The 27055-nt window shown below is 36.0% G+C and overlaps 1 protein-coding gene across 2 annotated transcripts; it reads right to left on the bottom strand.

Moving 5' to 3' along the window:
* Positions 1–1627: 1627 nt before the first annotated feature.
* Positions 1628–22079, bottom strand: LOC136811791 (uncharacterized). Of its 2 annotated transcripts, XM_067068420.1 has the most exons (7): positions 21397–22079; positions 21240–21270; positions 19341–19624; positions 7028–8357; positions 6519–6753; positions 4837–6025; positions 1628–3171 (listed from the first exon to the last, which is right to left on the bottom strand). In XM_067068420.1, exons 5-7 carry the CDS (start codon positions 6700–6702, stop codon positions 2199–2201), a joined length of 2346 nt encoding a protein of 781 aa, XP_066924521.1. In that variant the 5' UTR covers positions 6703–6753; positions 7028–8357; positions 19341–19624; positions 21240–21270; positions 21397–22079; the 3' UTR covers positions 1628–2198. The 2 variants fall into 2 exon arrangements, with proteins under 2 accessions (XP_066924521.1, XP_066924519.1); XM_067068418.1 differs by lacking the exon at positions 1628–3171 and having other exon boundaries at positions 5371–6025.
* Positions 22080–27055: the final 4976 nt, after the last annotated feature.

A 27055-nucleotide genomic window follows, 5' to 3' on the forward strand; every position in this document is an offset into this window, starting at 1 on the left:
AGGATATTTTAGAGTCCCCAAAGCCTTAAAATGTTTCTTAACTTGTTCTTAACGTTTTGGGCATCGAAGCCTCATGTTCTTATATAGTTTGTTCTTATTAAAAAAACGTATATTTCTTTCCGATCAACGACACCGTAACGCATTATTTCGAAAATGGACTCCTCGTGAAAGTTATCTTCTTATATATTATAATACGCTTAAATCCGAACTCTCCCATTCTCGCATGAAGCAAGCATCCAGCAATTATTTTTCCCGCCTTTTCTGTATTGATCTTATTCTTTCAATTGGTCAATTTTAAGCCTTAAAATGAAGGCCGTGAATACATGTATTTTTTTTCCTTTTTAAAACTTTTGTCTTCTCTATCTTATAATACGCTTAAATCGGAACTCTCCCATTCTCGCATAAAGCTTTTTCGCTAGCGATTTTTAGGCAGGCAGCAATTCTTTTTGGCGCCTTTTCTTTACTGAAATTTCCATTGGTCAATTTTTCAGCCTTAAAATGAAAGCCGTGAAAATATAATAAATATAATATGTAATCTTTCTTCCTTGCAAATAGATTAAAAATGGCAGTTTTCCTTACCAAATACAGAACTTTTTTTTTTCCTTTTGAAACCGTTTACCTACTTCTCATGAAATTTAAAAAAAAATACATTTAATTTCTCAAAATATCAGCGAGCGAAGCGATCTTAATTATAATCGTGGCTAGTTTGAAAATAATGCCTAGAGTAGTCAAAATAAATTTCCCTGTCACCTTAAATTCTAAAATTCGAATTCGTGAAAGTTATTTGCGCGAAAAATTCTGAAAATCTGATTCACTTGAATTTTTTTTTCTTTAGAATTTTCCTATATTCATGATGAAATCTCCTTCATAGCAACTTAGAAAGAAATTATGGGCTGATATTTGGCTTTTTGGAGCTACCTCCCTAGAGGTGGAGATCCTATAAATTAACCCATGTTTGTTAGTTAGTTCGTTCGTTCGTTACCAGCTTTTCTCGAGATTGGCTAGAGATTCTTTATGATGTTTTGCTCAAAGATGCATAACTACAAACTCTCGAATGACGGAGCCCAATTGAAAAAAAAAAAAATTTTCGGCAAATGTAAGTCAAAAAACGACTAAAAAATTTGCTAATTTATCACTATTTATTATAAGGTTGGATCAATGTTTGTAACCAAATTACTCAAATTTTAGATGAGATAGATGCTGTTTTTTTGTTCATGAAGGCTTGATTTGGAAGAATATTTGTGTTTAGATTTGCTACACGTGTTTTTATAGAAAAATGGGCCAAATTCGGTATTTCTTTATGAGCACATTACCAATTACTTGGTTATTAGCTTTTCTCGAGATTCTTTATGATTTTTTTGCACAATAGGTGGCAACGAAAGCTCGCTTCAATGGTATGTCAAGTCGTTTATAAGTTCATGCCTTAACCATGATTATCAGAGCAGGATTTGAGAACAGCCTTTTATCAAGCCCTGATCACCGTGTCTGAATATTACACTGTAACGACATAGGTAAGGAATCTATTCATCACGCATTCAATACACAACAAAAGTAACCATGACAATAATCCAAGACCTTGGATGATAGCCGGTACCAATTAACTCACGAATTAGAAACATAGAAAAGATTCAATGAAAGAGAACTACATATTTCAAAACATAATATACAAATTTTTTTATAATTAGGAAACGATTAGATATGAATATTACACCTCACAGATTACCGGAATGGGTCTTACTCCTCTCGAAACAGGGATTTGACCTAGTTTAGACGGCCGACTTTCTGCCTTGCCCTCTTTCGATGTGGGGGAGATAGCTGAAGATAGTCGGAAAGTTTCAAATCTTTGCTTGAAAAAATATTAAAAGAAGTCATTGCATTGACGTCAAAAAAGGCATCGCATACTTTAGAGAGCTAGCTTTCTGCCGACTTTTGTCAGAATAACGAGGGAAGGCAAGATGGAAAGTCGACCGTCTAAACTAGAGCTCTCTCTCTATCGAGTAGGAAGTCATAGTGCTACTCCAGACGTTGCACACAGGTACCATGATGCTTTATGATAGGACTACACTCGGAGAGGCGGGAAGGCGTACTCTCGGGTATCTAAAAGCCGGGGGGTGGAAAAAATTCCCGCCCGAACTTTAAATTTTGAAAAACGTTGAAATACACAAAAATCTTAATATAATTGAACATGATTGTACATATTAATGAAGGTTTTCAAGTACTACTTCATGAACTAAATCGAAAACATTCTGGAAGTTTTTTGTATCTATCGCGCATGTAAAATACGTATGTACTGCTCGTCCACAAACACTTTCAAGTTTTTCTCGTATGAACGTAGAACCTTCATAAGTGTTCGTGCCTGTATACTCTGGGAAATAATCTTTCAGTGGAAACTTTTGCATCTTTTCTGAGAATACATCCGTCTTGTTTAAGAAGAGGATAATCTGTTTGTTTTTTAGCATTTGATGTTCCGATATACTTTTCAGCAGATTAATACTTTCTTCTAAACGGTTAACATTTTCTGATTCATCTAAACTCAAATCATATTCACTGATAGCAACACAGTAAATCACTGCAGTAACATTTTCGAACGTATGTTTCCATTTTTTACGTTCAAAACGAGTACCTCCTGTATCTACCATCCCGTAATTCAAACCCCTGTACGAAAATGTATCCTCCTTGATACCAATTGTTCTCCAATGAACTCGAAAGACATCTTGCTGTGTTGGATAATAATCAGATGCAGCTATTCGATCCAAATCATCCAAGAAGTATTTCGCAGATTCATTCAAATAATACTCATTTAATCTTTGGAAACATTTCTGTACACCCTCATCATTCCATAACCTTTTAATTGTGGTAAAATGATTGGACACGGACAATGATTTTATCCATTCATCGCCCCATACATCGAGGGAGAGAATTTGACGAGCATCTTTGTATCGTCCCGTTTCTCCGAATTCGATATTCAAAACTCCGAGTGCTGCCTGAAGAATATCTTGTATCGAATTTAAGATGTTATGATAAACGAGCTCTCTATAGCCGGCGTATTCATCTTCAGAAAGCTTGCCAGCTATACAGCGCATTTGTTTTATCATAGTGCTTTTACCAGAATCATGAGTTCCAAGTAAAAGTAGTTTCACTTCTTTGTTGTTCATTCGAGCGTCCCATTTACTATAAAAAATGAAAATAAGTCAGGCAGAATTAGCCTAAAAAAGGCCCTAGCTTCAAGAAATGATATGTGGCTGAAATTTGTCTCCTTGTGGGGAGGAGGCGTACTCTCGGGTACCTAATAAACGGGGTGGATTTTGAATAAGCGGGATGGGTAGAAAAATTCTCAAAACGTAATAATCGGGGGGAGTTGTTGGAGTAAAAATGTCTCGGGTGGAAAAGGAGGCAAATACAGCAGAATTAGGGCAAAGAAGGGAACTTTCAAAAAAAATTTCCCAAAAATTGATAAAAATGAAAAAAGTTGGAAAACTTTCGAAAAAATAATTAATGGGGGATGCATTTAGGTGCCTGAGTCTGATAGTCCGGGAGCCAAATCCTATATCTCCTTAAATAAGCACTTTTGCTTAACCCAAGATTCTACAGGATAAACTATATATTTTTGGAATCCTCAACTATCCTAGTTTAAGAAATGGTCGGTCCCCAAAGCTAACTCCTGGTCAATTTTTCATACTGGGCCCGAGTTTAGGGGGTACCTTTTACCCTTTGTAAGGATTTGTTAAGGAAAATGCCATTCCAGGGATGATATAATTTGCTGTATCTAGTCAATCAGTTAACCAATTGCTTTGAAACTTTGCAAAAAGTTTCAAGGTAGGCTGATGATTATTTTCGGCAAAAAGTTTTTATGAAAAATTATTTTTATAGGTTTGCCTGGGGAAAAAGGGGGAAAATTTGGGTATTTTAACTAAATTTTGACCCTTTTTAAGTCTGGGACCTACCCAAACAACTTTTAATGAGACACAAACTAGGTGTTATGATAGACTTTGATGCAATACATCAGAAAATTTTCAAATAAACAGTATTTAGTATTATTTCAGGGCTGCAGGGGGTAAAATTGCCCATTTTTATGGGTTTTTTCCTTATTTGAGCAATTTTCACCACTAATCTTGGTTAAAACGTCATCAAAAATAGTTTTAACATGATTTTCGTGTAATATATCCTGAAAGATTACAATACTGACTTAAAACTAACAAAACCAGGGTGCAAATGGACAAACCAGGGGGTAAAAATGCCCATTTTAGGCGATTTTTATCGTTTTTGGACCTATTTCACCCATAAAGCGGTTTTATGGTGTACCAATTTTATTTCTGACCACTCATTTTGTAATAGGAGCAATGGGAAAGTTATTTGTGGTTTTCATTGTCTGTAATCAGGGTCACTGTGGGCAAATCAGGGGGTAAATACACCACTTGTTGGTAGTTGTTGCCTGAATTTGGATGTTTTTATTGTATGGTAGCCTCAAATTTATGAAATTTTGAGATGGAAACCAGTTATATACCCTTCAGTCATTTCTTAGTACTTTTGTTGACAACCTACACAAAATAATGACGGATTTAACTTAAGTTATGGCCAAATTATAACATTATTTTGACGTAATTTTGTCAGTTTTTGCTTTGAAATTCCACTATATTGCTATTCAGAGCTTCCAAAAATGGTCCCAGCTTTCTTAATTTTTTTTTGCGGCTTTGCAAATTTTTAGAAAAATTCGCGAAGGTTACTTCCCGCGAATACTAGTAGTAATTCTGAAAACTTCACATTTGCGATGTAAATAAGTGAATATAATAAATAATCTTATAGTAAGATATGAGAGGAAAAAGCAACAGAACTTACTTATTGATGAGTGCTGGTCTTTTTGAGATGAAGGCTTTACTTTGGAACCTTTCCATTTCTTCATCAGATATTTTAAAGGTTTGGGAAATTGGACCTTTTTCGTCAGTAAGGGAAATTTTAACCTCGGCGTCCCTTTCCTTAGACAATTTAGCTTTCGTGGTGTTGACCAAGTCTTTTAATTGCCATTCTTTCAACACTTTCGTCAGCATGAAAGAATCAGTTTGGGTTGAAGGTTGAACTAAAAGTACCAGTTGATTGATAGCTCTGGTCAATATCTCAGTGTACATGTTCTTTGCGATCTGTTCACTCGGGTCCAGAAAGAGCACACAATGTTCGATCTCACATCCCCGAAAGGCTCGATAGTCTGTTATTAATACCTTATTCGACCTTGAGAGCGCTGCTTTCTTGTCCTCGGGGCTTGGATATTCCTCCAATAATGAAGGGATGAATCTACCAATGTTTATCCACCCGTATAAGTTGTTAAGAACGATTTCAATAACTCTTACTTGTTCTAAAGTATTGCAAATGACAGTTAGTTTAAGATCTTCTCTTGCATATTTCTTAAAAATCATTGACAAACACGGAACAACTTCATAACTATAAGGCACAAACTTCCTATCTAAGTAAACGATTCTTGGCTTTGTGTCACTATGAATATTGTGTCCACTCGAGCCTTTAACGTATGATAGATTTGTCTTTAAAGTTTTCGTTGCATTACCAGATTTTAACTTCATTTCACTCGCCATTTTCTCTGGGTCAGTGAATTTCGCCATGTCTTCTACATACTTAACAGGGTTCTCATTTCGTAGAATGTTTGAGAGGTAATTGTTTGGTTCAATAGTGGTTTTGTTTGATTTGTCCTCTGTAGCAGCGTCAATATCTCTTTTCTCTGAATTTTTGCTCGTCACTATTCTATTACTTTCTAACATTTTAGCACCTTTAGTACTTTCCGTTTTTATTCTCGTTTTTTTTTCATCAGCACTCTTCTTCCAAAAAGGGGTAGTGAGAATTTTTTCGAGAAATGTTGGTTCATTTTCCAGTGGAATGACAATTGGGTCTTTTTCGATTTGGTTCTGAAGAATTTCGACCATTTGGTGGATATCCACGGACATTCTCATTGTTTTGGTCAGGTTGAAGACAGTCATTTTACTTTTCGCCAAGTCGAAATGTTCTTGTACTTCAGTTTTACCTTAAAACGTCAAAATTATACTTCTTGAAATTCTCTGTACATAGGTTATATAAATGCTAGATTTTATTTTAAAACACCCCCTTCTCACAGACCCACAGGGACTCCCTCCCACTAGAAAAATTGGCCAAAATATCATCTCCAGAAGAAAATTATACTCTAATATATATCCCTGTGAAATAATTAGATAAGCAAATCTTCATGCCAAATATTGTGCTATTTTTTCTATCCCCAACGAGTTTTCTGGATCGAAAACAATGGATTTCGAATTCCCAGTCGTAGAAACATGGGAACATCATCGAGTTTTGGTTCGTTATTTTAACCACCACTGGCTGAAAAAATCCCACCGGATCTGTGAGAAGGGGGGTGGTTCAAATTTATTTGGCTTCGGGAAATCGATGTCTATCTATTTATGGGTAAAGGTTTCTATATATGGAAATGATTTATTGTTTTAATTACCAAAATAAGTTCTTGCCAAAGCAAGATGAAAGTTTACCTTTAGTGCACAGCTCTCTTCTTTTATAAACGCTTTGTAATGCCAGAACAAAAGTTGAATCTCGGAATTTAGTTTCGAGAAATATTTGGAGCTTATTAACGTAAGATTCAGTCAAGAACTCTTGTGGAAATTCATCGATAAAAACATTGATAGGTAACATATGATAGGTATCTTTATCTTCCATTGTTGTCTTAAGAATTTCTTTGAACGAAATCGTCTCATTGTGTTTGACGGACTAATACAAGAAAAGAAGTAAAAGAAATATTTTCCACAAAGAATTTAGAAAACATGCAATTTAGTCATACAGATAAGGCCCTGCTGAAAAGAGAATTTAGTTGCATTCTCAATAAAAAAAAGTTCGTAAAAGAAAGTTTGAAATTTGAAATTTTTAAAATTCTCAGCCCTAACCATACTATTCATTTCTCCATCAGTATATAAATAAGAAATCATAGCATGGATCCCCAGGCTACGTTTCACAGGGCCGGTGGATCACTGAACAAATCACTTACTTTGTTTGGATATTGTCAGCACATGTTGGTGATTCTTTTCCGGCTTTCTCTTTCAAAAGTTTGTCCTTTTCCAGAAGATGATTAAGAACAGCAGCCACGGTCTTATTCGGTGGTTTTGTATAACTATAAACATCTTCAATCGAAACATTTTTGCAATCAGCCAATGCGTCACCGATACTCATAGCTTTAATTCTCGACTTCAAATGTTCTTTATTTTCGTTCAAACAAAGGAGGTCGAAGGCTTCTTGACATTTCGCATCAACAAGGGAGTAAGGGTCGAAACTGATGTAATAAATGGGTTTGTTGTCATCCTCCTTTAAGAGTTTTCGAACCATCTCATGAAGTAATATTGATTTTCCACTCCCAAATGGACCCCTGATAATTTTCCATATAGCGGGGTCATTAATTATGTAAATTTGTTCACTAGTCAAAAGAATTGTGTCTATCTTGATGTTTACATCATCTGTCACTTTCGGAAGATAAAGACTAGTTTGAGCCATGGATGCCATTAACTCCCCGCAAAGTGTTTCCAATAGATTTCGATTTGGTTTCGAACCTACAGGTCGAATCTGCTTCATTTCATGGGTCATTTTCTGAAGAAGATCATTAATTTTAAGGTCAAAGGCTGCAGGGTTCTCCCATTCTTCTTTCAAGAGAAATAATGAAGAATCGAGGAAACTTTTGTCGAGAAATGGAAGTGTTTTAAAATCTTTCTCCTCAACTTTGGGACAGACGAGTAAACCAGCGATTGAGATATACCCATTTTTAAACTGGTCGCTGCTGGCAACATAAACAGTTTTGAGAATGTCATTTTGCTGTAATAATCCCGTTTGAATGGATTGAGGATCGGTTTGATTTACGACTACACTGACCAAAACAACTCGTTGTCCAGGATTGACAGTAACCACGACATTATCAAACGATTGGCATTTTGAAGTGACGATTTCCTCAAAACATTGCTTCATATTCACACCTATTATTTTGAGATGATCAACGGGGTTGTATGGTGTCAAGATTTTTACATCTTCTTGCTGAAAATGACTCGACCTCTCAAATCTCTCTGCAAACTGAGTCGTGAAATTGCTTTCCAAATAATGTGATGGTGGGAATCTTGTCAGGGTTTTATGATCGTCGTAATATTTCTGTGCTCGTTCTCGAAATTGTTGCACAGTTTTAGCAATACTTGGTCCAGCACGTAGAGGTCGACAACGTTGGTCTTCTTGTATTGGTGTTTTGATAGCGAAATGGTGAGCGTTTTGTGAAAGACCATCATTGTATGCCCATAGTAAGATGTCTTCCCTTCTCGTCACTGTTTGACTTGATCCTTCATCTGGTTGAAAATAAAAACAAAGTTTTGTAAATTTCATACCTTAAGGAAACTAATTTTGGCGGATTTGGCGGATTTAGACAAAATTCGCCAAAATTAGTTCCCGCCAAAATTATTTGTTTTGTTTTTTTGCCTAAATGAACCCTGAAATTCATCAATGTTGCTCATAATAAGGCCAAATAGAACAAATTTACGCTGTCATTCGCCAAAATTAGTTCCCGCCAAAATTAATTTCTTTTAGGATTTTTGCTACCCGCCAAAATTATTTACCGCCAAAATAAGTTCCCTTAGTGGTCTAAATATTGAAGTTACTTTAGGCGTACAAATTTCGCGAGCAGAAACTTTCGCGATTTTCGCGATTTTCGCGAATTTTAGCCCTTTTCGCGAAAGTAAATGTATTTAAAAATTCTAGGAATAAGCAAAAGCAATGGAAAATACGGTGAAAACTTTAAATTAGAACTATGAGAAATACCAAAATCTATAAAAAGCTAAGATTTCAAAATATTGTTATTTAACAAATCGATTTCATCAAACCTAAGGTTTGGTTTTAGTGTTCGTGTACCGCGAATACATGTTACGATTGATCTCGTTAAAGCAAACGAAATTTTTGTTCGAATCCAATTTTTAGTTTGAGACGTGTGAGCTTCAGTCTTATCCGCTAGTAGATTATCTAACGCTCCAAAGAAGTGCCCAGCCTCTGTACCCATTCCACCATTCATGAAAAATATTAACGGAGTGAATGATCCATGATCAACCCGTTCGTTGGACGCAAAAGCGCTTTTGAGACTTTGGGCTGTGTATCTCAGAGCATAGGCGTTGAATACCTTTACATCAAAAAATGCTCGTTGTCCACGAACCCAAAAGCCTCCAGCCCTGTTGTCAGCCCTCGCGTTGTCAGTCGTGATCGCACCTTTGTTTAAACGTTCGCCAGTGATCGGCTCCAACGTTGGTTCGATAGCGACATCATGTGTCACTTGATTCAACATTTGAGCAATTGTATCCCTCAAAGTGTTGTGCCGCTGGTAGATGAACCCTCCTTTAGGGCAGGAAAGTGCATGCTCGACAGAGAACGACTTGCCACACGCACATGTCGATGGTAGGTGCTTCATTTTCCATCTGTATCGGACGGCAATTGCGTCGAAGAACTCCCTTTTTGATAGGTTGAATTTTTCAGGGGTACAGTGGTCAACCAATTGGATGCACCTTTTGCTTGAGCAAGATCGTTCGCTTTCAGCTCTTGACGTGTCATTTCTCTGCGAAGATTTTCGAGGATGATTGTTCTTCCTTTCCGTTTTCTCTTGATCTCAGACTTTGTTCCCACCTTCTTCTCAATAGGCAATTATCCCAGTCTCTTTTAGGATGCCTAATTATAAGTAAGGAGTTGATGATAGCATTTTTAGAATGGCCTTAAGTATATCCTTGCTTGCACTTTTTCTAGCTCTTCCATCTCTCTTTTGTCAATCCTTGTCCAGCATTCCAGGTTGTATACCAGTCTAGTATAACATATAAGTGACATATAAGTAACAGATTGTATAACTGACTTTTTGACGAAAATAATTCTGACGTCAATTATTCAAAACACCATGTGACGTAAATTTTCGAACTTTAGAAGGCGTGGCACTTTCTACGAAAAAGTTAGTAAAAATGGATTTTAATCATAGTTTTTAAATAGTCAATGCGCAGGTAAAAAACGGAGGTCTTCCGCGCGAGAAATGGATATAAGTTGTTGTCCCTTAAGTCCGGATATACCCATGATTGTTTTGAAATCAAAGTATTTATTATTTGGTCTTTTAAGGCGCGTCATGTCGACCTCAAATTCGTGAATACAGCAACATATCTTTTCCATTCTTATACACTGATGATATATTGACGCTCTCAATTTGACGTTTTTGATTGCTCAATAAGTTCCCGTTTTCAATTAAATTGAAATCGCTTTCAAACTTCTTGAAGAAACTCTCATGATTGATAGTTTATTGTTTACTAAGCTAATTTTATTGTGAAGATTTCAAGTCATATTCTCACATTCTATTTGAAGCGTAAAAAGGCATTAACGAGAAATTTTCCAACTACTCGATGTTCCCCGAGAACTGATTCAAATTCACCTTAAAATAAAGTTAGAGAGCATCATCATACCATCCTTATCATCCTAAGGGCTTTTGATGCACAAGCTAAACCGGCGTTTGCGACGACGGGGACCGTCTAGTTGTATCTAATGTGAACTGCAATCCAATCCAAATCTAGTAGTATCTAATGTGAACAATCCAAATGATTAAAATTTGTTGAAATATTGAGGAGCCCCCCCCCCAGTGGTTTGCGTGATGGCGTGATTGGGGCTTTTTTTTTTGCGCGCGATTAGAGATTTTTTTTGGCGTGATGGCGTGATCAAGATTTTGGCGTGATCCGTGATAGGGCAAAAATTTGAGGCGTGATGCGTGATTTGCGCTATTTTTTGCGTGATGACAAATTTTAGCGATTTTCGTGATGCGTGATGGAGAATTTTTTTTTGTGTGATGGCGTGATTAGGGGTACCGCTGGGGGGGGGGGGGGCTCATTGAGAAACTATGAAGAAAAATGCCAGAAGATTGAGAAAATGAGGCTTGTTACTTTTTGCTTTTGACATTGAAGTATAATTGAACATAGAAGATTTCGAATCTCTGTGCATATTTAACGTAAAGATAAGATAAAAAGTTACAGCCCTAAAGGCTAAAATAGCAAAAAATATACTTTGAAGTTTTTATCTGTTTTGGTTAAATTTGATTTTTCGCTTTATCTAGCAGGCTTGATAATTCACTTTTAGGTGATAATAAAGCTGTTTTCTAGCCCCGTTCTATTTATTGCATTCTATTAATGGTTTGGAGGGGGTGCTTAGGCATAAATAGGTGCCGGGTATGTGCTGATGTTAAGGTTCTGTTTTTGACCATCCCAAGTCTCTGATTTATTTAAGGTATGAAAAACTTGAAAAGTCGAAAATGTGATAATGTGCTCTATAAGTCACTTTTTCGCGCCTTGTTTTTGTAAGGGTAACTTTATTCTCTGTTAGGGCCAGTTTTCTCAGGTCCGGCTTGATATTCTCCAACTCTAGTACTCCCCGGTCGTTTAATATGATTAGTTTATCTATGAATAATCCGAGCACTATGCGAAATTTTCAACTCTGAGTCGTCTTGTTTGATTATTTTCAGTGGGGCTAAAGTCGGGTCTGTGAGAAGGGGGTGTATTTATCAACGTTAAAAATTTACTTGTTTTTCCATTTTGAGTAGGCGCTCAAAATTCCATGCATGTATAAAAAATGGCCATGAGTGAGTTTTAATTTTGAGAAAAATTAGAAGATTGAAACCCATAAAAGACGGCTATTTTTCACTGAGAAAATTTCGATGCGTAAAATTGTCACTTTAAGGGCTCTGACCAAAGTCAGAAAATTGGTTAACTGATTTGATTTTGTTTAAGGTTCCTTGACACTTTTAACAAAAAACTGCCTTTACAAGTTTGTTTGGTAATTTATCCTGTCAAGAGTAATTAAAAATTTAATCACAAAAATGACGTTATGAACTTTAAAAAGACGATAATAGAATGTTATATTACCCTCTTTTACAAAAAAGTTTTGAGGGTAATTTAAAGGGAAATTAAAGTAGTAAAATGTAAACATTGCGCGAACCACGTGTCATTAAACAGAACAATTAAAATCACGTGTCCAAAACAAACTTGTAAAACAATTGAACAATCAAAATTAGCCATATTTGGTTTGATTTTTTATTTTGACATGTGACATTTGTTTTGATTTTGTATCCGCTGCATACAGTTTGTTTACAAATTTCGCAAGTACTGTTATGTCCCTTTAAAGGTTCTGTTTTTACATAAGTGTTCCCTTTTCATATCAGACACATATTTCATATCCCCGGGGGAGGGGCATTCGATTTCGAAACGACAGTATCTGCCGCGTAAAATCTGCTTTCAAAATCGTACCCTTACAGTGCAGTTCAATATGGCTGAAAAGGTACCCTTTCAGTGCATTTTCTCTTGATTTACCTAGTGTACTATATTTCTCAGCTGTGAATCTGCGTGAAAGAAGAAGCTTGGGAAATCTTCTGTTTCAAAGAAAAACTGAGAAAATTATTCTTGTCAGCTGTAATTATCAGACAATAGAAACTTTTTCAAACAAACGAGAAGTAAAAACCTTTCTTTTTAACAATTATTTTGAATTTGTTTTAAAATTCGACCCTTGTAGTGCAATCTCACAGAAACACACCCTTACAGTGCATTTTGGGATGCTGAAAACCCCCACCCTTAAGCGCTTCACATGACGTAGGCCAGATCATATGAGTACCCCCTCCCCTGGGTTCACATCAGGACAGTGTCTCCCTATTGTTATATTGTGCTGATATAAACAAAAAATGCCTTTCTTTTCCTCTTTCTGACCAAATTGCTCCACATCCGTGTCAATTCCATGTGAAGAAGCTTGTAAATTAAAAGTGACGAGTAAGCAAACAATATCACTCTTATTTAAAAACAAAACCTTTTCGTTTCAAATTTTCTTTAAATTGTCCGCAAAGTATTAATTTATTTGAAAATTTTCGGAAAACCTTTCTAAATTAAGGTATCAAAAGTTATAACTGTTTTCTCATTAAAATGGGGATGAAAATTAGGGCAAAAACCACTATTTTCAAGATTTTGAGATAAGGAGTTTTTTAGTTCATATAAAGATACACCATCTACACATGTTTTATCATGTAATTGAGCAAAACCAAAGGGCTAAGGCCGGAAATGGCCATTTGTTACACGCTTCTGTTTTTAAGATTTTTTTTCTGAGGAATGAGACCCAAGAAAATTTTGATTGTAACACTTTCTTATTATCCATGTTTTAGAATGGCTTTACTATTGTAACTAATTATCTCAAAAAGCTGTTTTTATGGATAATCCTTTAATTATATAATTTGAGAATTAGGCAGTACCTATCCTGAAGGTCTTTCGATTGACCAAGAAGGGAGGCAAATAAAAAAAGGCAACCCGCAAGGGTTTGGGAAACATTTTAACAAAACAATGCGAGCGAAGCGAGCCCGGGAAATTTACCAGTGTAGTTAAAAGTGTGTTTTGTGATGTGAAATTGGGGAAAGAGACTCCAGTATTCCGTTCATTTGCCTTTGGATCAAATTCTACTCTAATAAAATAAAAAGACATTTGTAAGTGCTTGAGAGAAGGTAGTACTTTTTTGTAACAAGTCATTATTTAAAGGATAGTGGATGGACTATAACCACAAAAGAGTTGCCACTAGACTGACCAGCAGTGGCGTTGTGGCCGGGGGGCCATCCCCCCCCCCAGCGGAGCTTTTTTGAAGGGCGCCGAAGAGTAAGGGGCGCCAAAAGAGATTTTCTAAACGCCCCAATCTTAAAAATCATACTTTATGCGCCTTAAATTGCGCCCAGGACCAATTTTACTGAGATAATTTTAAAATACTTGCATTTTTTTTCGCTCGCTTCGCTCGCAATAAAGTTAATTGGTAACTTCTTTGCAATCTAGGTTTTTTTTGTACAATTTAGCATAATTATTAAATGAAAATCTAGCTGCGCCCCAAGACTAATTTGCTGACAACAATATTTAAATCATGAACCATCAGTTTTTCCGCTCGCTTCGCTCGCATTACACATTGTTTCTTTAAGTTTCTTTTCACTCTAGCAAGCGTCAAATTTGTCTATTTTTATTAAGTGATTTAGGGTATCTTGGCAGTCGATTTTTCAAAATTTTTCTAGTCGGCCCCAACCATGGTTGGGCCTGTTTTTCCCTTTTTCCATTCATCAAAGATATATTTACTCTTCTCCATTAAATATTTCCTTCCTCATTATGCCTAGGCAAATGAATTAGTAAAAGTTTAGAAACTGGTGGGTGAGGGCACCACTTTCGAAAATTGGGGGGGGCGCCATTTTTAAAAAATTGACTTTGGCCCCTCCAGAAAAATTTCCCCACAACGCCACTGCTGACCAGAGGTGGAGCTGTTTCTGACCCCATGGTCACCACGCTACTGTTTGGGAAAAAGTGGTATATACATACTGTGTCAAAACTGATTGCTTTAGAAAACATGGGTGTAGTTTTCTAAAATTTATTAAAGTTTAGCGCCGCAGGCGATTTTTGGATGTCTTTTTATGAAGAAAACAGTTCGGAAAGATTTCAAAGTTACCGAAATACCGAACTTTAACGAGGTTGATTGAAATTCGTTGACGTTTATGATTACGTTAATTTGTAATTTCCCGCGAACTTGTAATTTCCCTCCTAGCTTTTGTAATTTCCCTCCTAGATTTTGTAATTTCCCTCCTAGATTTTGTAATTTCCCGCAAAAGTGAAATTTTAATCGTTTAGAAATTCATCACTTTTTTCGACTTCTTAAATAACTTCAAAGGCTTAAGTAAATGGAATACTATCCAATTAAAACTCGATTCGCGACTTTTTTGAGACCTCTTTTTAAATTTTCAGATTGATTTCCAGTGTTAAATTGACGTCTTTCAGAATTGTTAGAATTTCAATCCAAACCATGAGATTAACCAGGAATCCCATGCTTGTTTTCGTGAAATTCTGGATAAATTACCCTCGGTCAAATTTCGAAATGTTTTAAATTTCAAAATTGACCTCGGCAAATTTATCCCGAATTTCCCTTATTAGCCTCCGTCTCAGAACGCGGTCAAAAAAATTTGCGGATAATTTCACAGCGAAAATGCATCCAGTGAAATGTGAGTAATGCATCATGATTCAAGTCGACTGACATAATAATACACATAATACATGTTACAAGTTCTGCCTACGGATTCTCAATCTCAGCTATAATAAAACTATTACATGTTAGTAGCAGACCCGACTGACCAATGTTATGTAGCAGGTTGGAACAAGAGTTTCTGCTGGAAAGATGCAGTTTGTTTTCAAGTTAAATCTTCAAAATAAAACAAACTGTGTGGGTTTCTTTACTTCCAAACCACCTACCAATAGTTTTGGAACACTCCATAATAAAGGAAGATGGCTCTTCTTGTGGATTGGCTTTCTGATTACCCCATATAAACACGATGTGACATGAAAGTGAAGAGACATGATTTGTTGGTTTTTGTTTGATTTGTTGACTCATATATCTCATGGCAAATGGGATAGGAAATGACTTTTCATGTATTTCTTGGCTCTACATATGATACCTCTAACTTTGAACACCTCCAGAATGTTGAAAAAAGCATTTTACGAGATAAGTTTCAATTATAATTTTCATGGAAATTTTTAATCGACAGATTTGGCTTGGCGTCAGTTTTGTTTGGTTGATGTTTGGTATGGCAATGAAATGCCACACAGTCACTCCACAAATGATGCCTCCAGCCATGATTGGTATCAGAATGTTGGAAAAAAAACATTTTACGAGAAATTGTTGATAGAAATTATATTGACTTATTTTTACAATTTTGGCGGTGTGGGTTTAGTTGGTTGATAATGTTTACACTGTGGGATGGTTTTCAAAAAACTGTTATATTGATTGTTGTTTGTTGGAATTGATTACCAAAAAAATAGAGAACCTTTTTTTGATACTCTCGGGTACCTAATAGCCGGGGGGTTTGGAATAAGCAGGGGGGGTTGGAAAAAATCTCAAAATTTAATAAGCGGGGGGGTTGGAATAAAAATGTCCTGGGTGGAAAATGTTCGAAAAGGAGGCTGATACAGCAGAATTAGGGCAAAAGAGGGAACTTTTAAAAAATTTTTCCCAAAAATCAATAAGCGGGGGGGTTGGAATAAGAATGTCCTGGGTGGAAAATTTTCGAAAAATTAATTAGCGGGCCCCCCCGGCTATTAGGTACCCGAGAGTAAATACTTTATTTTTTTCATGGATCGAAAAAACCGTGTGGATAGTATGTCTTGTAGTAACCAATGCAGTGTTTGTTTTCACATTTTGAAAGCTCTATACCTACTGAATTGAAGCTCTGACTAGCTCTGTTTTTAAAACTTTGAGCCATGTTTTTTTCTTTGTTGCTATTAAGATAGATTTTTAAATTGTCGTAATGTAAATTTATGGTAAAGTTTTAGTTTTTGAGTTTAGTTCATCAGTAGTACATACAGTAGTATTTTTTCAGTAATCCTTTCTTGTAAATAAAGTAACATTTAACCAGACTCATTGCCCTCATTATATTTGAATTTATATTTTCTTAGGACTGATAAATACATATTTTTAAACACCAAAACAAAGCAAACAACATGCCAGTTTTTTCTGGACAAATATACATGTATACTTTATTGTGTGCTTGGAGTTCTTTTTTAATCAACCCTCTCAACTGCTGATCTTTCAACTATCATTTAGGAATATAGAATGGGCTTCCATAGTACCATTTTCTCTAAGTATTTTGTGCAAATTTTCAACAAAGTAGACTTCTTGACTGTCCTTGTCCCTTATGTTAAAGTTGTTCTGATGGAGGACATTGCTATTTTTGGTAGCCTTCACATATCAATAAGGAGCTTTGGTGTAAATGTTTCTTCTGATGAAATTATACTAATCTGAAACTATAAGGCCTTTATGAACTTTCTAGAACAATAATCTTGCTCCAATCTTGAGAAACACTGGGAAAATAGGTTAGCATTCCCTGCCATAATTTCACAGATTTCCTCTGCTTTCTGCTTGAAAACGCTGTCGTATAGCCGAAAACGAAAGTGAAACTGTGAAAACGTCCGCAAATTCGGGCCCAGTCCTCTTCCGAGACGGAGGCTAATAACCATGAGATTACTAGTACAAATGCCGAAATACCGAAGCTTTTTGGCAATTTACCGTCACCGGCAGCTTTTCAAATACCAGAATACAGTACTTTTAAAATACCAGACAAAAAAGACTGATACCGTGTCGAAATCCCGCCCCCTTACTTGTGGCTATTGAGGAATTCCCAGACGGCACTATCATACTACTTTTATGAATTCTAAAAGTCGTCCATATAGTACGTACGGAAAATATTTCCAAATACTTTAAACCCCTTCCCCCATTTCACGCAGAACAATAGAAATGAGGTGATTCAAACAATTGACGTACGTTTTTGCTTAACCCCCTCCCCCCTTTCACTGCGTACGTACTATATCGATGGCCCCAAACCAAATTGATTTACCTAGTTCGATATCTTATTAAATCACACCAAGTAAGAGTTATTTATGTTAGTAAATTTTTATTGAGGGCAATTTGAGGATTACTGGAGCATCTCAGCAATCTTGGCTTCTCCCGACAAGTCTTGTTTCTAATCGGTGCTTATCTGTCCTACCATAAACAGTACGCTCAGATCGACGACAAATCGTCTAACAAGTTAAACGTTCAGTTCGGTGTTCCACAGGTAGTATACTCAGCCCTATTCTGCTTAACTTATACATTACCACAATAAACACTAATAGTCAGAGTACCTATCTTCTCTACGCCGACGACACAACACTACTACGTCACGCAAAAATCAAAGAGATACATAATCTCTGTTTGAATGCTAAGAAAACAAAAATGACTGTATTTTCAACCAGACAGCTAGCACAACGCCACTCGCTTGCTGACTTGGTCACCGATATACAAAGTGCCGGCCAAGAAATCGAAAAAGTCCAGGAGCTTCAAAATTCTCGGCGTCAAATTCAACGAGCATCTTGATTGGACTGAGCATGTTAATCAGACGCTAAAGTGCTGTTTCGCTAAACTTCGTAAATTGAAACAGTTTAAAAACATCACAACCTGGCACCAACATAAAATGCTAGTGTAGTCTTTGGTCCTCAGTAAATTAATGTATGGATCCGTGCTAATTTCAGATGCTGCCAAATACCAACTAAAACGTTTGCGGAAAGTTCAGAACGCCGCGGCTGGTTTTGTGCTGAAGCGTCACGCCTCCATCAAAGATGTTATCGAGCTGAAATGGCTACCCGTCACCGAAATGATCGACTTCATCATGGCAAAGCCGTATACAGCGCACTCCATAACCCCGATTGGCCATCTTACCTACGCATATCCAAAGTAACCAACCCTGACAGAGAGCTGCGCCCTGAAAACATTATTCTGCATGATGTTGAAAACAGAAATCGTGTGGCTGGTACCTTTGAACAAGTTTTAATGATTTACCTATCAACATAAAGCATATCGAATCAAAAGATAGCTTTGCAAATCTAGCTTGGAAATTTTATTTCGATAGGGCATTTTAGCAAATCGTTGAATTCAATTTGATTTTTCAATTTTTTTTTTTTAATTTCAATAATCACCTATTCGAAGTTATCTAAGTATCTCAATAATTATATTCTTGACAGTGTTGCGAATTCTAATGTTTTACTACTTCAAGATCCTAACCTAACTTCATCATTTCCTTCTCATTGTAGCCTACCTTAGGTTTTGACATATTGAGCTTTAAATTAGTTTAAAATTTAATAAATATATATATATGAATTTTCAAGGTTTCAACTCAGTTTAAATGCAGTCGTTCACCAGCTTTTGCGGTGAGCGGCCACGGGGGATACGAGGCATCGAACCGGGCTATCACCCAACTTTTCAAAAAATTCTCATGCTTTTTTCCATCCTTTCAATCTTCTTCTCCCATGTCATAGATGGTGGCAGTCCATTTCAAGTGTTTATTTTATCTTCGAATGTATTATCTGCAACGTTAGTGGCAGAACGGGTCAAAGATGTGGCAACTTTGTCCAGTGGGTAGTACTTCTCTAGCTAGTTTTTGGTATCCTCGGCAGGTCCGTAGGTTTTATGTTTGAGTTTGTTTTTATACTTTTGCGCGCATTTTAATAATGTTCTTTGGAATAGACTAAAAATGGCTAGGTCGTAGAAAATATGTCACGGAACCCCAGGCTTGGCCCTCCTACTATCAGTAAAAAAACTCCAGTAAGAGTTTGGTATCGGCATTTGAACGAAAACTTATCGATCGGAAACTGGAAAAAAGTGATGATTTTATCGGTATCGGAGAGTCTCGTGCGCCTTCCATATTCAAGAGGCTCAAATTTGAAAAGAGAAAAGAATCGGATAATTACCTCTGACTTGAAATTGGAATTGGTTATCTTCTTCAGTTCCGTCTGTTTGCAATGTCGTGACTATTATTTGGTACTCGAAATCTGATAGAAGTTCTTTGGTAATGTGGATTAAAATCTCATCATTATCCACTGTGATGGTGTAATCTACAGCTTGTAAGGTTTCGTATTCGATTTCGATATCTTCTCCCTCATCTTTACCGTAAGAGATAGTTAAGACTTTGTCAATAGAAAGGGTCGGTTTGTGAAGGCTGATCAAAATGTTCTTGAACAATGATCTCAAAAGCCTAAAGTCAAAGTTAGAAAAATTATCATAGCTTCTCTGGCGGGGAGTTTTCAAAAGTTCGACAATACATTTGACGCCAGTTTTCCGAAACAGATTTTGTCCGACAACGAGTGATAGAAAGAATTAGTGTTTCAACAAAAGTAACAGCAGCATGCTGTACTAGCAAGCCAAATAATTTACATAGACCTATTACAAAAACAGCTTATATCTGAAATAAATTTGTTCTTTAGTCGGAATTGGAAAACACATTTGCTGTTGGGGGGGGGGACCGTTCACTGATAAGTGACAAAGAAGAGGATATATTCAAAAGATAAAAAATTGAGCGACCAGAATTGGCGAAATATTTCGTTTCCACATGAACATATAATCTTTTATATGTTCATGGTTTCTAAGACGTCTTAATTTTGGGTAGGCCGCTGCTAGACAAAAGAAGAGGCTTGTTTTAATGCGACAATTTTCCGACAAAATATCAGTCGGAGTAGACAAACTTCCAGGCTGATTCAATTTCGTCTACATTCAGACTGTTTTGCTGTCGGACTAGAAAGTGTCGGACTAGTGAGATATACCCTCTTCGGCAGTCTGAGATAATCTAATGGGAATTCGTTGTCCTCGTGGCGTTCTAGTGGAACATTTCGGCAATCCTTCAAAAACTCGTCATTTCTCTGGCGCAAACCTTCGCTATTTTCAGAGCAACTTTTTGTCTTCCCATTTATAATGTCTAAACTTTGTTTCTTGTCTTGCGCGACTAGTAGAGGGCATTTTGTAAAATCGCTCGACTGTTTTGTTAGAATCACTTGTTATACATTTTTGGAAAGCTAAGGGGTAGGGGAATCGAAATTACTATGTTTCCAATTTTTTTTCGGACACTTTGGTGTGATTTTCGGACAAATATGACGGTCTCAGGCAAAAATCATAGGGTTAAAAATTAATGAAAATTTTAGCTCGAGAAAACGGAGACCTGTATATTTTTGGAAAGCTCTCAGAAAATTAGGATTAGAGATATATTGCAAGTATAGGTGATTTCAGTACCTAACTCGAGATATTGAGCTTCAAAAAGCGCAAAAACTGGACAAAATAGCTGTTTCTGGCTGAAAAACACGGTTTTCAAGGGTTAATATCTCGAGTTAGGTACAGAAATCACCTATACTTGCAATATATCTCTAATCTTAATTTTTTGAGAGCTTTCCAAAAATATACAACAGGTCTCTTTTTTCTCGAGCTAAAATTTTCATTAACCCTATGATTTTTGCCTGAGACCGTCATATTTGTCCGAAAATCACACCAAAGTGTCCGAAAAAAAATTGGAAACATAGTAATTTCGATTCCCCTACCCCTTAGCTTTCCAAAAATGTATAACAAGTGCTTCTAACAAAACAGTCAAGCGATTCCAAAAAATCGAACAAAATTCCCCCTACTAGACCTCAAAAATGGGTGTGAACGTTTGTTTTTGTTTTTAAAAAGTGACGTCAACTTCAATGACTTCAAAAATAGGCCTACTGGATTTTGACGTCAGATCACGTTTGCTAGGCCTTGGATTTAGAACGCCATGGTTGTCCTAGAAAGTGAAACAGGTGGGAGCCAAAATAATTTCAAGTATGTTTTTGAATTTTATTTACCTTGTACCCTGAGAATGAAGCTTCTTTTTTCCTGAAAATGCAAAAGAGAAATACTTTTCATTCCAGGTACACTGCAGCGGGCTAAAACTCATTAGCTTAATTTAAGGATTCGAGAAACTGTCAGATTTTATTTTGAGTGTGGGTAAAAGATCCTTACGTTTGCTGTTTTGTAAATTTTCCAAGATTTCTTTAAAAAGCTCTTTCTTCGTTGTATTGTGTTCTTGGAGCAATCTTGTTTGAAGGTTCTGCATTAAGGCATTGTGGTGTTTACATAAAAGATTGAAATCGATTTGAATATGATCATTTCGTAATTGATTGAAATCGGCGATTTTGTTATAATTGAGTTGGATAAGCAGCTGTTCAATGTCATCCATGGTGTCATCAAACTTTTGTTGGTACTTGTAGTCCTCAGCATTACCATGTTTCAGATCATTTCTTGTTTTTCGTGAAGATTCCATTATTTTCTTCAATGTTGCTGAGAGGTTCAAGAATTGAATACCAACAAAAGTGATCAGAGTAATGTCCCATAGCGAAGAATCCACAACACCGTGTTGAGGTAGTAGTAAGTCATATTGGTCTTGGAAAATCTTCTTGTTTTTCAACAAACTTTTGAGTCGATTCCTTCGTTTTGGATCATTAAAAAAGTTGAAAAGGTCAACTCCGTTAGTTGGTAGTGGATTAGTGACAGCATTTGGATCATGATAAAGTTGGAGTAGAGCATCTTTCAAATGAATGTCAACTCCAAGTGTACATTTAAGGAAATTTTTGTTGTGCACAACACATTTGGATAACGTACAACCCATCTCATCTCAACGAGGCATAATTTTTGTCGTATAATCTATGGTTCAAAATGACGATAACTTCAGTAATAACCCCCATACACAACCCCCACCCAGATGCAATGATAATAATCTAAAAGAACTCTGACCTTTTTCATCAAAGTAATCAGAGTTTAAAAACAATATATCGCAAGTGCCAGCCAGAATTTTTCTGATGTACATACATACTGTATTGGAATCTATTTTCAGTAAATGGGAAATAAGACAAATCCAAACTTCAATGATTTTGTGTTCACAAAAGTAAATAGAAATAGCAAAGAAATAGTTAAGAAACTCTTTTCCCATGAATAGTGACTAACTTTCTTTATCAAAAAAAAAAAAATGCTACATCTCATGATGCCTCACCATCATCAGAAATAAGATGTAAAAATGTAAAAAGATTATTGTTTTTTGTCAATAGGTTTGACAAAACCTTCCTCTACTTTCAAGAGAGAAAAAAAGCGAGAATGTTTATCTTTACAAATTTCTAGAAAGTTGCGCAATATTTTTGACAAAATTCTGTCGATGTGCAATTTTTATCAATTTTCAAAGACGTTGTACTTAACGCACTTTGTAATATTTGCGGCATTTTGTAGTACGATTAAAAATTAAAATTCCAAAAAGAAATGACCTTTTAAAGCCCTGTAAAATGCTTCACTATACATTAAAAACAGCGAAAATTGAAGATTTTGTTATAAAGTTTCATTAGAAAAATTCAGCTAATTTGAGGCCTTGAGCCTTAGTGACCTGATTGGTTATAAAAGAAATTATGAAGCAGGAAATTCCCACAAAATCTTATAGTCACAATCGATTTGGAAGGGCTCTAACTTAGGTTGGATTGGTAGAGTTTTAAAGACTTACTCTCGGGTACCTAATAGCCGGGGGGGGGGCCGCTAATTAATTTTTCGAAAATTTTCAACCCAGGACATTCTTATTCCAACCCCCCCCCCCCGCTTATTGATTTTCGGGAAATTTCTTTTGAAAGTTCCCTCTTTTGCCCTAATTCTGCTGTATTAGCCTCTTTTTCGAAAATTTTCCACCCAGGACATTTTTATTCCAACCCCCCCCCCCCCGCTATTAATTTTCGAGATTTTTTTCAACCCCCCTGCTTATTCCAAACCCCCCCCGGCTATTAGGTACCCGAGAGTACGACCTTAGGATCTGAGAATCCAAAAGTCCAATAATGTTACAATAAGGCTCAGAATATAGCCTGGAAGTCTATATAAACCCCTCCCGAATTGAAATATTCGAATAAATTTATCGATTAGCTCAAAAGCGACTTTCTCGGCCGAACTTTAAATTGCTAAAAACGAGGAAATAACCAAAATTCTCAGTATATTTTGACCCAGATTGTAACTTTAAAAGACAAAATTTAGACCCTGAGGAATGACCAAAAGTCGACTCTGTAAATACGACAAATGCGAATAACGGCTGTTTTCGGGGTTTTATGCTTCTGAGATCTGTCGAGTATTTGTGAATATCTAACTGGATTTTCTAAACATCAAAACACATTCTGCATATAAATATAAAACTAGGAAGAAATATTAACAAAGAATTTAAAACAAGTGGTCAAGTGAAATTCAGGCAAATGATAAATGCCCGGGGGGGGCACTGGGTTTGCGGACTGACGGTATGTGCGGGCCAAAAATTGGCTTTTATAATTGCACCTTTACAGTGCAGCAAAAATCAGTGAAAATCATACCCTTAGAGTGCATTTTCCCCAAAATTTTCGATCCCTTTCGTGCAAAAAATGGTCAAAATTATAGCATTTTTGGTCAAAATATCTAGATTTTTCAAGAATTTTCTGAAATTTCTACCCTTACAGTGCATCTCTAGTTTTTCCGCCCCTTTACAGTGCATTTTAAACATATTGGAAAAGGTACCCTTAGGACCCGCACATACCCGTCGGTCCTTTTGCCCAGCTGCCCCCCCCCCCCGGATAAATGCACTATATGGGTGGAAATTTCAGCAAATATAGGAAAAATTGCAAATTTTTGTACGAAATTCTTGATTTTTTTGCTCTAAAAACGTTTAAAAGTTTTTTTCTGCACTGCAAGGGTGCGATTCTAAAAGCTAAATTTTTCGCCGCACATACCGTCAGTTGGTAAACCCACTCCCCCCCTCGAGTAGTAGTATCCTAAACAAAACTTGAATTTGAAATGTTTTCTCTTGGGTAAATATCTCTCGATAATACCGTACTTACCTATAACAATCAAACGCTTTATCTGAACACTGATTGGTTTATTTAGCTCAATTACATCATAATTTAGAGATTAAAACCAATCAGAATGATTTGATTAATGAGGGAACTTGGATTGGATTGTTATGAGTAATTACGGTACTGAAGACACATCAAAACATCTTTCTAACAAAAATGTTTTCACAATGTTTAAAAGATTCAACAATAAAACAACCTATTTTATTTTTAAAGTCCCTGTTAAACAAAAATTCGACAAAATATTGGCCCTTAACCTTAACAGACATATTTTGAGGCTGGAAAACAGTGGAAATGACCAAAAGTCGACCCTGTTAGATGCGGCAAATGCGAATTACGGCTGTCTTTGGACTTTAATTTTTAAGACATAATGATTCTGTGGTCTATCCAATATTTTATAAATAACCAAATGTACATTCTAAATATCAAAAGACATTCTACAAATAGTAGGAAGAAATATTAACAAAGAATTCAAAACAAGAAACTTAACGCAACACAACAAAGCACTTGAAGATGAAATGTTTTCTCTTGGGTAAGTATCTCTCGATTACCGAAGAAACGTTAAAGTATCTTTGAAACAAAAATGTTTTCACCATATTTAAAAGATTCACCCATCTGCCATGATGGCTGCTGCCCACCAGTACCTCCAAAAGATTGCATACATCTTTTATACTCTCGTTGTTGGAAAACTTTCACTGAGTTGTGAGTCTGATAAAATTCAAAACAATCGTACAAGTCTTTAACAGAAATTGATTCATCGTATGAATTGATACCCGACATGGGTCCGCTACGAAGAATGATGACGTCACCATAGATTTTTGAAGAACAGCACCCAGATGCGAACACATTTTCATCAGAAAATTTTTTGCTCTATTTCTAGTATCATCATAATAAATATAATAATACCATTGAAAATCGCTTTCATTTGGTGAATAAAATTTATAAAGAGTCCCTGATACATCCTTCCAACCGAATCGTGAACGAATCTCCTTCATCTCTCCAGCCTCGTTCCCATAACTTTCCAATTCAAACAATTCAGTCTTTGTATCAAATTCGTCGTAAGAGTCAAAGGAACCAGCTTTAACATAAATAGTTTTGGCGCGCTTCATATTTTTACTTTCCTTTCGTTTCTCAGTTGAAGCCCGTTTGGCTTTATTGCACGGTTTGCAAGAGGGTTTGTGGATTTTCCAGTGAGCTATCTGACAATCTCTATTGTAATAATATACTTGTAAACATTGCCCACATTTCTTTGTACCATGGTTGGAGCATTTCATGCATTTTTTTGGATTTTCCATTCCTCGTCTTCCTTTTATATTATGTTCTTCAATGAAAAGAAAGTATGAAATAGTTTTTGATAATTACGTAAATTCAAAAAGCGATGTTATACACCCCTTTCTCACAGACCCGGTATAGGATTTTTTTTTTGACCGAAACTCGCTGAGGATCGTTATTTTGATATTTTTTATGGCTGGGGATTTAAATGCCATTGTTTTCGAGTCACAAAATTCAGTGGGGATGGAACATTTAGCATAATATTTTGCGGCGAGGATTGGTTTATTTGATTATTTTCAGCGGAACAAAGATTGTAGTATAATTTTCTACTGGGGGCGATATTTTGGCCAAATATTCCAGAGAGTCGGTGAGAAGGGGTGTTAAACGATGGCTGGAGCAGATTTTCACAAATATAATTTTCTCCTCAAAAATCGACTTCATTCATAAGAATCACTATTTATAAGCTTCGATCAATGTTCCTAGCCAAATTACTCAAATTTTAGATGAGATAGATGTATATGTTTTGCTCACGAAGTCTAAATATGAAAGAATACCTAAAACCAAAAGCAGACGTTACTCTGGTCAAATTTGTCGGCGAAAACAATTAGGTAAAGTATCTTTGTAAAAAAGTTATTTTCTATCCAACAACAGATTTTGAGGAAAGTATATTTTTCGCAAAGATAAAGTTCCACAAGTCAGTCTTTTGGTATTTTTAAAACGACGAAGACGTATCGTTCGAAAGATAAAACAACCTATTTTATTTAATGTTCCTGTTAAACAAAAATTCGACAAAATATTGGCCCTTAACCTTAACAGACATAATTTAGAGGCTGAAAAGCAGTGGAAATGACCAAAAGTAGATCCTGCTAGATAAGGTGAATGCGAATTACAGCTGTTTTTGGACTTTAACTTTGAAGACATAATGATTCTGTGGTCTATCCAATATTTTATAAATAACCAAATGTACATTCAAATATCAAAAGACATTCTACAAATGGTAGGAAGAAATATTAACAAAATATTTGAAACAAGAAATCCAACACAAACACAACAAAACTTGAAGATGAAATGTTTTCTATTGGGTAAGTATCTCTTGGTTACAGAAGAAACGTTAAAGTATCTTTGAAACAAAAATGTTTTCACCATATTTAAAAGATTCACCCATCTGCCATGATGGCTGCTGCCCACCAGTAACTCCAAAAGATTGCATACATCTTTTATACTCTCGTTGCTGGAAAACTTTCACTGAGTTGTGAGTCTGATAAAATTCAAAACAATCATACAAGTCTTTAACAGAAATTGATTCATCGTATGAATTGCTACCCATGGGTCCACTACGAAGAATGATGACGTCACCATAGATTTTTGAAGAACAGCACCCAGATGCGAACACATTTTCATCAGAAAATCTTTTCACTCTATTTCTAGTATCATCATAATAAATGTAATAATACCATTGAAAATCAATTTCATTTGGTGAATAAAATTTATAAAGAGTCCCTGATACATCC

The sequence above is a fragment of the Clytia hemisphaerica genome, unplaced genomic scaffold (genome assembly GCF_902728285.1).
Source record: "Clytia hemisphaerica strain Z4C2 unplaced genomic scaffold, Clytia hemisphaerica genome assembly, whole genome shotgun sequence".
In the NCBI taxonomy this organism is placed as follows: domain Eukaryota; kingdom Metazoa; phylum Cnidaria; class Hydrozoa; order Leptothecata; family Clytiidae; genus Clytia; species Clytia hemisphaerica.